Source organism: Pyrgilauda ruficollis, unplaced genomic scaffold, assembly GCF_017590135.1.
Source record: "Pyrgilauda ruficollis isolate IOZ18807 unplaced genomic scaffold, ASM1759013v1 scaffold28, whole genome shotgun sequence".
NCBI classification, from domain to species: domain Eukaryota; kingdom Metazoa; phylum Chordata; class Aves; order Passeriformes; family Passeridae; genus Pyrgilauda; species Pyrgilauda ruficollis.
Genome location: NW_024524155.1, coordinates 7,646,149 through 7,662,432, shown reverse-complemented (window position 1 = coordinate 7,662,432; position 16,284 = coordinate 7,646,149). Strand labels below are relative to the sequence as shown.

The 16,284-nt window shown below is 38.9% G+C and overlaps 1 protein-coding gene across 1 annotated transcript in view; it reads left to right on the top strand.

Moving 5' to 3' along the window:
• Window positions 1–10,116, top strand: part of KCNK10 (potassium two pore domain channel subfamily K member 10) — a 54,798-nt gene extending 44,682 nt beyond the window's left edge. The window contains exons 5-7 of the mRNA XM_041471999.1: window positions 3,259–3,445; window positions 6,522–6,664; window positions 9,035–10,116. Coding sequence (XP_041327933.1) covers window positions 3,259–3,445; window positions 6,522–6,664; window positions 9,035–9,640 — 936 coding nt within the window. The 3' untranslated portion in view covers window positions 9,641–10,116. The remainder of the gene's footprint in view (window positions 1–3,258; window positions 3,446–6,521; window positions 6,665–9,034) is intronic.
• The last annotated feature ends 6,168 nt before the right edge of the window (window positions 10,117–16,284 follow it).

The window sequence follows — 16,284 nt, the reverse complement described above, 5'->3', positions numbered from 1 at the left end:
TCAAGGTTTATTTTAACTTCTGAAATTATTAGGTAAGACCAAAACTACTAAAACCCCTGTATATATAATACAAAATGAGGAAAAAGCAAAGCTGCAGTTATTGATGGAAAAGATGGATAAGAACTAAATTCCACTGATAAAGGTGTTTTCATTGCTCTGTCTGTCCTTACCCCTCTTGGCACTAGAGCAGATTGACAGTAGGTTGTTTGAATTCATGTAAGCAAGGTGACATCTGTAATGTCGCCAGTTTAGCACTTGGCCACCTCAAGAATAAAATCAGCACTGTCAGTGGAAAATGGGAATGACCCTGATGGGTGCACAGAAAACTCTAAGTTCTTAGATACTTAGATGACTTCTTTGATGTTTTCCAAATTAGCTCTAGGGGGATTTAAATTGGTCTCATTAGCCAGCACTAATTTATTCGTATTTGAAGAATGTCTTACAAATTATCTGCTTCATCACTGTGGAAAGACTTGTGGACAAACAAACTTAAAAAGAAAAAGAGTGGAAAACATCTTTTTTAAAGGTGTTTTAATTTTACTTAAACAACTATAAGATTAGCTACCTTTCCTGGAGGAAGAGGTTGTTGTTTTTTCTTTTTGACACCTATAAAAAATTCTGTATTCATGCCACAAAATGGGTTCAGATGACTTGTTAGCGTGGCAGAAGTTGCTCAGCTATTTGACAATGTTTTGCTCTAAGCTGAGAATACTGTTTAAAAGAGAAATTTGAGTGAACTTATTCAGACTTCTCAACCCTTAGTGTTATATAATGTGACTATTTATTTATTTATTTATTTATTTATTGTAATAATGACTTGGTGTAACACTGCAGTGGATTAAATTTTTGTAGTAAGTCATTATTACAATGTACATATTTTATTAGTAAATACAATTATGCCTTAGCATTTTTATTCATGTGTAGCAGTTAGACTCTACTGTGAATTTCCTCTGAATGCATGCCTTACTGTAAAAAGACCCTCCTTTTCGAGTCAGTCCTGTATTTCACGTATTATTGTTCATTAAGTAATTCTTTTTCTGAGTCCTGCTTTTGTGCTCTTTTCAGCATCTCTAAAAATGCTGTGCCTGATTCACCATTGCTTTCTGCCTTCATTTGTACCCTCAGCTGCTCTGCTTTTGTGTCACTGACAAAGGTGCACAATAACCATGAGTCAGGCCTTTTACAGATCCTTTCATTAACATTGTTACCTTTTTTACTTAAAAAACCAAAAGCCTTTGGCTGAGTTTATTGCTCACGGACAAGGGGATGTCCTGAACATTTGCTATTGATTTGAAGGCCACTCTTTTTGTTCCTGTCTCTCTCATGAGACAATTCTGACACACACTGAAATGCATTTTAATTTTTGCTATGTGGGGACTGGAGGAAGAATTGCTATGCACAACTTTGATGCGAGGCAGCTCCAAATTATTTTTTGTTCAAGGATGTCCAAGAGGCACTTGTCTCCTAACTTCCACAAGGCAAGGTTTCTGACATTTCATTTTTACATATCAGGAAAATGAAGCATTTAGTAGAAGTAAACAAGTCACCTTAGCCAAACTAGAAATTAAACATCAATTTGGTTAAATCCTTATTCTCAATGAAGAAAGGCAGGGGTGCCAATGTAGGACACTATGTAACATCCATGTGATCTGTTCTTTTCCTTTCACTACTCATTGAATAAGTCTGAAATCCTGCCATTGTGAATGTGTGTCCATACCTCTTAAATAAGATAGATCATCCTTTGGTATTTTAGCAAAATACTCCAAGTGGCTCTTTGGAAAAAGAGGCAATAAGGAATGAATTCAGATTTTATATTTCTATGTTGCTTTTCCCCTTGGTACTTGGCAGTTTCTTCCATGTCTTATATTTGCATTACATTACTAGTCTTATTGAACTATTTCTATTCATCCAGACACAGAAAATAAGCACACACCCAGATTAAATATGAAGTGTAGGGATCATCTTAAACAGTTTCAGAACTGAAAGCATCTATGAATATCCCATATTTATTCTACCTGGTTCTGAATGCATCCCAGATCAGAGGAGTACTTAACAAGGGTCTGACATGCATCTCTAAAATAAATGCTCCCATTTTAGGGGAAGCACAGTATTGCTCACAAGCTGGTTAGATATTAACCAGTTCAGGCAATATCCCTTCTGTATATTACAAAGATAACTTCTGAGATCTTATTTCCTGTCTAGGCAATGCCTTAATCTGAAATGAGATCTCATTCCTGGGTTAAGGGAGATGCTTGATTTGAAAAACTAATTTGGAAATATGACTTAGAGTGACCTCCGCGTTGCTTTTCCAGAATAAATAGAGAATTTGTACTGCCACTCAAATTAATCCACAATAAGGTTTCTAGTAATTTACAGGTTTCTCATAAAACTTTATTGGGTGCTGAGTTTATTAACAGCAGAGAATCTGAAATAAATCTGCCAGAGTCAATTGTATTAATCCAGGCTTGCATCAATATTAATAGAAACAAAATATAAGTATATACTAAATAAATTGAGAGTTTATATGATTTTGGAGTGTAAAATATTACAATTACACTGGCTATATTTGAATTCAGTTTATAAAAGTCAGTAACACATACTCTTTGTTCAATAGCTTTCCAGTGTGGCTTTACATAGGTAATTTTATCTCAGGCTCTTTGGTATTTGACATAAATCCTTTTTTTCTGGAGTAAGCCAATAATACAGCTTTCTATTTTTGAAACGGAGATTTAACCTTCATATTTGTGAATGAAAGCGGGAAATCCTGAGTCTAGAAATCCCAAAGCATGAATTGTTTCTACATAAAATTGCACTTTTTCAGTAAGGGAAGAGGGGTCTATCTTCATTTAACCTTGGTTTTGTTTGTTGAATGCTTGGTGCTGGTGAGACAATGTGGGTGTACGCATACTTGTATGGAGGTGTGAATGTGCACTTTTTCTTACACATTGAACCTGATATGGAGCATATTGATGCCTTTCTGAAGCTCAAGAATGTTTTTCCAGGTGGTGTTTGTGGTAGATTAGTCACTTCCTAGTGCATAGAAAATGGGAATCATGATAAACGGGGGCCAGACATGGGGGTTTACTATTACCTAGGCAGGACTCTCACTAACAGGGAGAGAGGGTTGTATTCCACCCAACAAGCTCACAAAAGGCAGAAAGAGACATACCAGGTGACACCAGCATAATCAGTGTGTCATCCACAAAGAATACAGAAATCCACTCAAACATTCTTTTTCTTGTTATTTCCTTTTTCTAGAATAAACAAGTGAGTCAAACAAAGATCCGGGTGATCTCTACCATCGTCTTCATCCTGGCAGGCTGCATTGTCTTTGTGACCATTCCTGCATTTATCTTCAAATACATCGAGGGATGGACAGCCTTGGAGTCCATTTACTTTGTAGTTGTCACTCTGACCACTGTTGGCTTCGGTGACTTTGTAGCAGGTGAGCAGCTTTGAGCCAAGATGCTGTGCACAATGGCCTTGGCTATTAGAATTTGTTTTCTGGTATAGAGAGGAGGCTTTTCACAATGTGTTTTATTCCAGTGAAACGATGCCAGGTGTTTCTGTTGGAATTATTGTGCAGTACAACACCAGGCTGATTTAAGGTCCAGGTGCCTTGCCATTTGTAGATTGTGAGCCTTCAGCAGTGTAGATAACGGGAGCCTGGGAAATCCTGATTATCCTTTATCATTCAATGAATTATGCAAAAGTAAAATTACTTTCCCATTCAATTAAAGATTTGGATTAGTCCATTAGTGCTCAGTCTGAGGCTGACTGCAGGAGCAAGCAGCCCAAATGATGAATGGAGGAAGCTTTTACAAAGGATGACTGAGCCATAGGTCTGTAGAATTCTCTGGTCAGATGCGGTAGTGGGCTGCTACCACAGGAGATGCAGCATTTCAAAACCTGCATTGTTTCATAACCTTGGCAGAAATTTTGACATTGCAGTTGACCTGTTAAGGAAAACTCTTGTAGGAGAGAAGGACTAATGGGGTATGTAACTCAGTGCTTGGGGAAGACTCTCCAAGATTAATACAGTACAAGCAGGAACTATAAATATCTACCCATATACAATTTACAAAGAGGCAACTGAGATAGCTGACTGGAGAGAGAGACTTTTTTTCATGCAGCTGCTTTGCTAACAAAAAGGTGGTTAAAAATAAGTGAATTTTTTCCCATCAGTGCATGACCTCTACTCCTCATTCCTGTTAGTGGCCCTAATTAAAGGTGTTAGGCTGCCTGTGTTACAAACAGTCATACTGTGCTTCTTAGTCCCTATAAACAGAATGAGTTAAAAGCATAAAATAAAACTACAAAATTTTCTTTGCTGAAGAACAGTAGAAAAGTCTTTTTTTGTAGAGAATACTCTAATCTTCCTTTGTTATGACATACTGACATAAAGACATGAATTATTGAGAAAAAAAAAGTCACTGAGCAAAAGAAGACCCAGATATAAAAAATAAAGTTTTAGGACCATTCAGTTACAGAAGTGATTGTGTGAGCTTTGTCCATTTTAACCACTTAGATGTGTAAAAGAATTCACTGATGTTCTTTGAGGTATCACAGTGTGAAATAAAAATAATTTACAATACTTTTCTTAATAATACAGCATTTCAGTATTGTTTAATAATGTGATAGTAAAAAAAATTCTGAATATTAAATTGCTGTGTATGCACATGGTTAGGAGAATATAATCCACAGCTGGGTGGTCACTAACAAGCAGGATTTTCCAAAAATCATATGGAAGACCTGAAACAAGAAAACTTCAGAGGCATTTTCATGATAAGAGTTTAAGGCAGGTGATCACCAGGAGATTTGGGGTTTATTGCTGGTTTTGAGAGAGATTTTCTGCCCCTTTTATTTTCTGCCGCTTTAATCTCTCAATATCTCTGTTCCTTCAACAGCAAATCAAAAATACTATATCTTAACAGTTAAAGCAGTGTCAATGGAGCTATGCTGGCTTATTCCCCTAGAACAAATCCCAGCTCTCAGGAAACTGGGAGGTTTTTGTACTACAGCTGGAAAAAAAATTGTACATGGAGCCTGAAAAAACACAGTATCTGATAGGCTGAAAAAAGTGGTCTCATACTTTCTCGTCACCTGATTACCGTGCAAGATAGATCCAGACAATCTGTTTCCTAGTGAGCTTCCTCAGGGACATGTATGATCAGAAGAGGCTTCTTGTACCATAGCAACAGCAGTCCCTACCTCCCATTGTTTCAGACTCTTAAAGACTGGAAAAAACGAGTGTGATTCATGCAGTGTATGGGGAGAAATTAACATCAAAACCAATGTTTGGGTCCCTGCCAAGTCTCAAATGTCTGACCTTCCATGGGGGTGTTCGAACACTGCAACTACATTCATACTGAGTCTTGATAAAATGAAAGAGTCATAGGAATGTCTCAGATTGTGAAAAGCAAAAGGGAAAATATTGAACTGTGTTGTCTGGTGATTTTAACAGGGAAAACCCCTAAAATCTCTCTGCAGTCATACAGAGGAAATATGCAGACCTCTGCCTGAGTCTCCTGCTAGGCTTGCTCTTTGGGCAGGGATTTCCACAGGTACCACCAAGGTGATGTTCACTTGCATTGAGGGATATGGTGGTGCCCATGGGGCTCTGCAGACTCTTTCCTGCTCACTCTCTTCCACTCAGGGCTGTGCCTGCCTCTCACTGGCTCATTCTTGCAGTGCACATAGCACTGTGATGGGACTGAGAGTGTCGACAGTGTGGTTGCTAGTTGCTTTCTTTTGTAAAAATTCCTGTATTTTACTCTATAGCGGGCAGCAACCTGGCCCCTACTGCACTTATTTGGGAGTCTTTGTAGTCCATTAGGTTTGCCAAATATCTCACTTCTTGTTTTGCCAGCTCATCTAGAGACTTGCATGAAGAACAATATAGTATATTTGTTGCTTGGTTTGATCCATATCTCCTATGAAGTCACTGTCCAGAGAATGCATCTCTGAATGATATCCAAGACTGGACAGCCTTATTTTCAGGGCTAATGCATGGTTGGTTTCCTGTCAGATACCCTGATTTGGAAGAAAAGGCTACATTTCTTTTTTCTGCACACAGATCTCTCAATTCTCTAGCTAAATCCAAAAAAGTCTCGAAACTATAACTTAAAGGGGTTGACCTGTAAATTTTCTTAACTATGAGGCTGCAGACAGTTCAGAATAAGGAAGACTAGCTGTATTAAATTTTTTCTTGGACAGGTGTTTGTGCTGTTGCAAGTACTATCAAAGTAGAATTTCAGAGCTGCTTCAGCATATGAGCAGTACAAAGGAAAGTATTTTCTGGGTGCTCTGGCAGGTCACATAGCAGTAGAACAATAGGTAATTTTGAAGACAAATTAAAGCAAACTGGGTCCCTCCCATCTGACAAGCTTTTTGTCTTATTATCAGAACAGTGCTGTTGACAAGAGTTAGGAAATACTTTTAGGCATTTTTCAGAATTGCAGATATTTTGTAATGATTTTGGCACCACATTATTTGTAAGCATAATTATATGCTTATTTCAGGAGGAAATGCTGACATCAAATACATGGAATGGTATAAACCCTTAGTGTGGTTCTGGATCCTTGTTGGCCTTGCCTACTTTGCTGCTGTTCTGAGTATGATTGGAGACTGGCTAAGAGTCCTGTCCAAGAAGACACAAGAAGAGGTATGATCAGCAATTTCTCAGCAGTTTGTCATTTTACAAGAGAGATTTAAGGGCCTGATTCCTGCATGTCTAAATAAGGATGCTTCTCTGCATGACCAATGCTCAATATGCTCTGTGCTTTACTTCACTGTCTACCTTTGGTATACACATAACTCTGATCTCTAGCATCTTCACAAAGGAAGAGAAGAGAGCAACGGAAGCAACCAAGGCTGTTACACCTCTATCAGTACTCAAAAATACACCGAACACATCAGTGGGATTCCAATTATGGAATGAGATGCCAGCCTTTACTCTGAAACTAGCTATGAAATTGTACTAAAAATTTCAGTGTCCTCTCAAAAACTAGGAGATTTTCCTGTCTTTTCCTATGCCAGGGAATGTGGTTCTGAATAGAAGTTTAGATTCAGGTCCTTTACTGTGTACTTTGCTTTTAAAAGTTGAAGAAATTGAGTAGTCAGCATCAAGGAGAGCATGACTAAAGTCACTCAGAAAATGTCCTCCCTGATTCAAAGAGGATACTGCTCTATTTCCTATTTTTCTATTTTGCTCTTTCTATTTTCCACACTTATTTGAGTGTGGATATTTTCCACACTTATGTGAGTGTGAATATTTTCCACACTGAAATAAGTGTGGAAAATAGAAAGGTAATTGCCATGCCTCTAGAGCTGAAGCCTGTGGTGGGGGATATTAATAATTTCAAATTTTAAGGCAACCCTGCTTTACTAGCAAAGTTTACCTGGCAGGGTTAACCAAATAGCAGACAAAATTTGGCAGGGGGGTATCTTTTTGCTGTTTCTAATTTTTGAAGGCATCTGTACCACCCAAAGCCTAGTGCATCCCCCATGCATCTCCATTAATAAAGGGGACTGCAGAGAGTGTTGCTGTTCTGTTGAGCATCAGGCACCTACAGCGAGGAATCTGGTCTCCCATGCAGATGCCTTCTGGCACAGTGCTAAATGGACACCTGCGCATCTGGACTGCAGAAAAAAAGATGACTCCTTGTGGGTTATTGGATGCAAAAACTTGAGTTCAGGCTGCAGCAGCACAAACAAAGCATTGACAGTGGTGGGCTCCTGCAGCCACTGTACTCCTAAATCTGTTCTTCTTTAGCTGAACTTTGAGAAAGGCCTGTTCTAACTGAAATATTACTTGGTCATTTATCTTGATTTTTCTCATTTTGGAAGGCATATTTATTGAATACAGCCATCACTTGGTTCTTTATTCTTAGCCCTTATTCCAGCCTCCAGTGCAAAGTAGTAAACCAGAGAAAGACGGTAGTAGGACATTCAAGGATACGCTCATAGTGCCCATATAGAATGTGTGTTGAAAACTCCTCCAGATGGCTTGACAGTGTGGTATTTGGACAGTTGTGCAATGGAAATCTCCATTAAAGACAGCTACATTTGTCCCTGAAAATGAATCCTAGACTGGGGGAGTCAGAGGGCCACTTGAAATTAGCTAATGGATGTGGTATTCACATGCCCTCGGAACAGAGAGAAGCAGAGAAAAGAATGATCAAAACAATTCTTATCTCATTTGCTGCTCCTGTGTTTGTGCCTGTGTATGTGCAATTCTGGAGATTGTTTACCCGAGGTGACCAATTGGATCCATGTGTGTGGGTAGGGACTCTTGGGTAGAGAGTCACGAGTTTTTCAGTTATTAGTTAGTAGTAGTTAGAATTTAGTAAGTAAGTATGATGTAGTATAGAATGTATCTCTTTAATATAGTACAGTTTTAATAAAGTGAGTGTTCATAATTCCAAAGCCATGGAGTCAGATGCGCATCCTTCTTCCCTGCATCTGGGGTCATCATAAATACAATAAATGGGTATTAAACATTAACAGCTCTGTGACTCTGTGGCTCTGAACAGAACCTTCAGTGGGACTAAACATCTGCATCCATGAGCCATACAGGAAAACACATTCCTGTACTGCTGCACTGGTTGTTGTGTTGTTCTGAAGTGTATTGGTTTAACTGTATGTGATTAACTTTGGCCACTCTTGACCATCTACTGCTGACATTATGAGTCAGGAATTTTGTTCTTAATCAAGGATGGATTAACATGAACATGTCCCATGATGTAACACATCTATAAAATGTGTGGGGTGGCAAAGTGACACAGGCAGATGAGTTCTATGTCACAAAAGTCATCAGTTGGTATGTTTAGAGTTTGCCCAGTTTAGGCCCTTTACTACTGAAGTTAGGGTCCAGATGGATGCAGTGGAGATCTGACCACTCCCCAGTTTCATGCCACAGAAGAAAGTGCTTGTATTACTGTTCTACAGGAAAGATTTTTCTTTGTTTTTTTTTTTTTTTTTTTTTTTTTTTTTTTTTTTTTTTTATTAATTTGCCTTTCCTTATGTTGTAAAGGTTGGAGAAATAAAAGCCCACGCAGCAGAGTGGAAAGCAAACGTGACGGCTGAGTTCAGAGAGACTCGGAGGCGGCTCAGCGTGGAGATCCATGACAAGCTTCAACGGGCAGCCACCATCCGGAGCATGGAGCGCAGGCGCCTGGGCCTGGAGCAGCGAGCCCACTCCTTGGACATGCTCTCTCCGGAGAAGCGCTCTGTCTTTGCTACCTTGGAAACAGGACGCTTCAAGGCCTCCTCTCAGGAAAGCATCAACAACAGGCCTAACAACCTGCGCCTTAAAGGGTCAGATAAGCTCAGCAAGCATGGGCAGGGGGCGTCTGAGGACAACATCATCAACAAATTTGGATCGTCCGCTAAGATGACCAAAAGGAAAAACAAAGACCTGAAAAAGACCATGCCTGAGGATATGCATAAAATTTATGAGACCTTCAGAAACTATTCCCTGGCTGAAGAAAAAAAGGGAGAGGAGAGAGAGAAGATGTATAATTCCAAGAATACTACTAGCACTGCAGTTCTTACCAACTTTATTCAGCAGCACTCAGACCTGGAAAATGGAGAGATTCCCAATGAAGCCAAAGAAAGGAAGCATAAAAACAAAGTATGACTTTAAGACAGAAGTTAAATGTAAAAGATGCTTGACTTGAATTAAAAATGTTGGTGTTTTTATATACATATATAGTGAGACACGTGCCTTATACAGACTCCTTATTCAGTCTGAATTATATAGCATCCAAGAATATTTCACTGTGCCATAAAGACTCAAGCTTGCTCTGCCAAAACAAATCAGGAACACAGCACTGCAGAATGGCAACAGAAAGCTACGCACATGGAAATTTCAGCCTGTATAAGATTACCAGGGCAAGACACAAAGGAAGGGAGTGGACCATGGCAGTATCACCAGAGGGCTCCTACCATGGTGTGATATTAGACAAAGGGCAGCTATGCAAGAAGGGCCTATGAAAGGGATGAAAAACAGTGTATCTTTCTAATGGAGTATGCATCCATAAAGCCTTCCCCTGGTGATTAAAAGGAGGAGAAATGATTGGAGTGAACTAGAAACTTTCAGTAAGGCTTAGTTTACGTTTTGGCACGTGATCCAAGCTAGATTTTTTTTTCCCCTATACCGGATTCAGATGCATTACCTTCCTAAATGCCAAAAGAATGTCCATGGACACAAGCTAGCAGCTGAGTGCTGGTTGGAAAATCGACATAGACATAAGTAAGGGTTGGATTGCTCTTTTGATTAAAAAAAAAAAAAAAAAGAAAAAAATACAAAACAAAAAACTCTGTGGGTATTTATCTTAAGCAATGAAAAAAAAAACAAAAAAAAATGGATTTTTTTCTCATGTAGGAAGATTCAATGTAAAGCCACAGCAAGAAAGTGCATATGAAGAAAATACAACATCTCATGTTGTTTAAAAGAAGAGAAACATCAATTTAATATTTGGCTAAAAATATAAAACAGTGGGCCAACTTTTTTTTTTTTAAAGAATTTCTCATTCACACTTTCCACCACTGAAAAAGCCCCTTCTATTTTAATGCTGTAAGACTATAAGGACAGAAGGGAAGCTGTAACTTTTGCATGTCAGCAAACTGCTGTTCTCTAGCTGAATCTGAATTTTTAAAAATAGACATAAAAGCATTTACATGATTCAAATGAGGGCCAGGGCTACCATAGAATCTCAGGGCTCTCTGCTCCCTTTTGCTGGGTTTGATTTAGACATAAGCTGCTGTCATAGTCTCAGAAAAAAAAAGAGAAAAAAAATAGAAAAAAGAAATTTAGGAAAAAAATATTGTGGTAATCTTTTAAGTGCTTATAACTTTAAGTGCCATTAATGCCATCATATTTTGTAAATTTTTAAACAAGTATTTTAAATTATTTGGTTAATTTCCATTCAAGTACTATCTTTGTTGGAAATTTGCTATCCCTTTTATTGATAAAAACTAAACATGATCTCTCTGCATTTCTAGACTAAAATGAAATGTAACCAAACTGTGGGCATTTTTAAAAATCCTTTGTGCTGTCTGGGCATATGGATATGAAACATAGAATTGTGTTTTCAAAGAAAAAGTTGCAAAATAATTAATGGGAATTGCAAAACCTACTACATTTTTTACAGTGTCAGCCTGTGGGCTACTGGGTGGGCCACTACAGATAGAAGATTTTGCATGCTGGAAATGAGATACACATGATTGTACCAGCAATGTTTTCCCTGAGCTTTCACAAAATCCTAAATACTCTTGCAATTCAAACTGTAGGCTTATAGGTAAGGTAAGCATGGATGTTGATTGCAGAGACTTGCAAGCTAGTCAAACATGCAGACATCCACAGGTCATGCAGACACAGACTTTTGGAATTGCATGCTGATGTCTACACACACAAAAGTGCATGTATCATTCTCTGATACTTTCTGAGATTTTGTGCACAATAGGATGACTCAAAATCAAACTGGCCACCACAATTCAAGATTGCCATGGCTATGAATGGAAGCATGGCACTGTGTATGCAAATTTTGAGTATACATATTTGCATATCTAATAACTGCTGAATTTGCAGGAGGGAGTCAAATTCTACTAGTACAGAGGAGGAAAGAAGTTTTTAGTTTGTTCTGTCTGCTGGTTCACTTCTCTTGAAATGTCTTATCATTTTTCTAATTTCATTATCTGTCTGAAAATCAAGGAAGAAAAAGCAATGTTTGAAAAATTTCAGGTCATTTGGGATTGCTCTAACTCAATAAGATCCAAGAGAAATTGAATTCTGCTTACTTCACCAGTGAATCTCTTAAGGTGCAGGCCTGCACTCTGGCTTCACCTTACCAGAGACAGGGCAGTAAGCCCACACCCTGGAGAAGGTTCCACTCAACTCAAGAGCTGCTGTGGCTTCTGGAGACTTTTGTGCCAGCCAGCCCTGTGCTTGCTTTCACAAACACACCAGCTGGTGACCATCCTAGGATCCCGTCCTCCTCCAGCCCCAGGCAGACACCAGCATGGTGCAGGACTCCTCAAGCTCTGGAGCTCTTTAATCCACCTGTTACTGTTGGTTTTGGGCAGGCCTTGAGTTCCACATATGAGCAAACGTTCTGAAGTTTTGTTCATGAGCATCACTAATTCTGCAGTGTCAGGATGGATGAAGCATGTCTGGATGTAGCAAGGCTGTTCAGATCTGGTGTTTTACTGGTAGGAGGTTAGGAGTGAAAGCTACAATTTAGATTTGCATTTGGATTCCAGAAAAGGTTCAGAAGTGCTGAGATGTAAAATTTGGGTCTGAGAATTGCAGTAATTCCTTGTTACATCATCCTGCGCTTTGCATCTGTGAAGGATCTGGCACCCAAAAACATCTCATCTGACTCTGAAAGCATGCAATCCATTCAGTTTTGCAAATAATTCTCCTTGGTTACCAAATGCCAAATCAATATCATGCATGCAGTGTTATCTGCTCTTCAGATGAGTTCTTCTCACAAGAAATGCTTGTCTGCAATAGAAAAGTTCTGCATAGTCACACAGACATCTGTAAGGCTATATCTCCCAAGAGATGCATTTTCCACATACAAAATATAAAGTTTAGCCATTGCCAGGTCATTTCTTCTGATTAGGGTCAGGGAAAGTAAAGTCTGTCTTGCAGGAATTGTCTGTGTGAGCAGGGAGTTGGACAGCAGGCAAATCACAGAAAATAGGTCAACATGGAAAAGTGAAGAGGCAAAATTTGTTGGGAAAACCCAGAACTGTTTGCTCTGATGCAAGAGAAGGATAATGACATCTTGGAATAGTTTTAATCTTAACTTTCTGAGTTCTCAGTCTGTCCCCTGTCCAGATTTTAGGTGATGGTGTGTGTGTATCATTCTAGTTTCTGTTTGGCCATGCCATGCAGGAGCCCCTGACTGACATTTTATCAGCTGTTTCTTCAGCATCCCCTGGTTTGGGATATAATAGTTCAGGGACAAAAGGTGATGATCACTAAATCCCAGTGAGATACTGAGCAGAGCATTTGATGACCTTTTATATGAAAACAAAATGCTCTCTTTCATTCCTCTCCATTTCTGTGTCTGTGAAACTTGCTGAGAAGGTTGCCAGGCTGTGACAGGAGTAAATGTTTTCTGCTAGATGATTGTCTATTGAATACCTCAATATACATAATTTTTATTATAATATTGGAAGTGCAAATGGTGTATTTCATAGGGGGCCAGACAGAAACATCTTGACAGCTAAAATGACATTTTAATGAGCTAAATTGCTTTTCCCCTTTTAAAGAGCATCCCTCGGTTTTAATTTTCTGCAACACCTCAAGAGGGAATCTCAGTTCAAACATCAAGTGTTTTTATGGCTAAAATTCTCATCTTCTGGAATTTAGTAACACCTATAAAAAATTTGTCGTTATTTTTAGTGAGGCTATTCCACCATTATAGAAATTTTTTAGCCAAAGTAGTCTGAACCATATCCAAAACTCCTTTCTCTAAATTAGGACCTTTCCCAACAGCCTAAAAATAAGCCTGGGTTACTGAAGGGTGAATTACTGACTTTAACTCTCTGATCCTGCCCTGAGCATAACATGACTTGACATGGGAATTGGGACCTGAAGAACAAGGAAACATGGATTTTATGTAGCTGCAGCCCTCACACACAGAGGATGACTCAGCTACTGTATGTCTACAGCTTTCAGCTCTGCAGTCCCACTTTCCACTGCTTTGTGCAGGAGAATTCTGCATTTGAATTTGGGGATCTTTCTGAACAATGGCATCATAAGCATCACTGAACTTGTGCAGATACTGGTCTTCAAAAGATTGGTAATTTCATTACCACTTAATAGGGAACATTATTTCTAATAAATCTTAGAAATAATAGTAAATAAAATACAATAATTCCCCCCCCCCCCTCCCCTCCCCAGTGATTTATATTCATGGAACCTGATTTGGATTGTGGCCATGAAGTTACAAATCACCCGAGCTTCTCCTGCCTGGCTTTAGGATGTCGCTAGTACCAGTCTGCTTCCTCCAAAGCCATTAATGGACTATGCCAGAGACTTTCTGCAAAAATCTCCAACCCATAATAAATGAAATTATGCCTGAGTTCAGGTTATTAAAACCTTGTCCTTAAAAGCCCTTCATTGAAGTATTTGTATTTATGCTGTACATGGGCTGTTTGTTTGCCAGCTTTGGTTTTCTCAGGGGTTTGTGTTGTCAGGTTGCATGATGTCTGCTACTCTCACTTTTCCCATAATCTACTAGAAATAAATTACAGGTAAAGACCAAGCATCATGTTATGTTGTATACTAACCTAGAGCAGGAAGTCTCCTACTTCAAACAGATATGAATCTGAAAGGTGACTGAGGACTGTTTCAGTCCTCCCTGTACATTTAGTTGTTCTGAGCTATGTTTTGTCTAATCTAGGCCAAAATCTGCTCCTGTAAGTCTGTGCAGTAAAGCGAAGCTGCCTTGTTATTTTTAAGCTTTTTATAGCAAAGGCCTGCTGTTATAAATTATCTCTACAATTTATACTTGCTGGAATGGCTTTATATCCATACTAAACACAAATAAGCTCAGCTTCAGAAACAGTTTCCTAGGCATTTAAATATCAATGAAAACACAAGGCAAATCAACACAAATCTGTGGAGCTCAAATAAAGGCTTGTAGATTAATGTATAAAACTGGTTTGCTGAAATGTATCACCAAAAAAATCTAGATCTGAAATTCCTTTGGGTTGCTGAAATTTTCCCAAGGTCCCATCTCCTTTACTATCAGTAACAGTTACTCTCCTTAATATCACTGCTGAACTGAACTGTATTTTTTCCTCCTGCCACTGCAGTTCATAACATTGTTAGTCTCTGTTGACTTGTGCTGTTGAAATCATGGAGCTAATTTGGAGTTGGCCTGATGTAGCCAGTGCATAATCTGTGAGCTGGATCACACTGGGATGGGAAGGTCACCCTAAAGGCAAGCCTTATCCCCCCCACTGCTGAGTTCTTAGGATCCAGCTGAAGAACGGCCCCATGCTAACACCCCTCACGTGGCTCACATCACCGGCTCTTGCACACAGGTTTACTGGTGATGCCTCCTCGCTCCATGCAGGTAGATGTGAACTTCTTGTGCTCCCTCCTCTCTGGTTACAGGTCATATCTGAGCTAAGTCTTATCAGCAGGAAATGACAGGGCTGCTGCTTTTGGGGGAAAGTGGACATTTCTATAGCATTTAGCCTTTTGAGGCAAAGAGGATCTGCTTTCCCTCACTGATCTTCAGAGCAAAGCAAAGGCAGGTGATACTTGGCACGTGAGAATACTTTTGTCTCCCAAATACATTCTGTCCCCAAAGTCCTTTTTATTGTGAGAGCTGGATACTCTCAAGAGGAAAGGTTGTGGTGCCTATTTTGAGATGTAAGCTGAACATACCAGCTTTCAGCCTACCATTTAGCAATTTCTCAGATCCTGGATTCATATAGTAGATTTAATTAGAAAAAAAAAGCAGAGTTTGTGTCTAGATCATATCTCCCCAACAATTGAAATTTATTCAGGGCAGTGTATCAATGTAGTTTTAGAGTGATTTTTTTTCCAAGTTCTATTAGAACTTGATCTAGATCTTGGACAGAACTGGGAAACCATTATTAGTAATTTTCAGCTTTGTGTTTAAAAAAGAAGTTTCTTAAAATTTGGGAAACATTTTTTTGGGATGCTGTTCTAAAATTTTTTCCTGATCAACTTCAAAATATACTATAAACAATCAGTAAAACCACTTGTAAGGATATTCTATCTACTTTCTAGTCTCTGTCCCTCTTTCACACTTTCTGTAAGATTCAATGGTGCTTTAGAAAGGCATTTTCAGAAAAATGAAAATTTCAGAAATGTCATTACCAGAGTGCAGAGCAGAATGTGCTTGTACCAACTTGATAAGTTTTGCTGCTATTGTCTTTATTTTATGATGTAATGTTTTGAAAGATTAAAAAAAATTGCAACAAAGACCATCCAGATGAAAACATTTTCCTTGTTGTTTTGTTTTTTTCTTCTCTTTCTTTTGCCTTATCATCCAGCAATGGGACTGGAACTATAATTGGTCTCCTCTTTCGTGTATCTCCAGAAAACACTGCATGCTGGTAATATCACTTTTGCTGGACCTTTGAGCTTGTTTTCGCCCCTTCTACCTTTTCTCTTTGGTTGATGGTCCAGATTCCCATATTTCCTGGGTGTCTAGTTTGGGAAGCCATGGTGCTGGACTGGTTTCAAAAGAGAGACACAAATTTCCAGCCATATTTCTATTCATACTT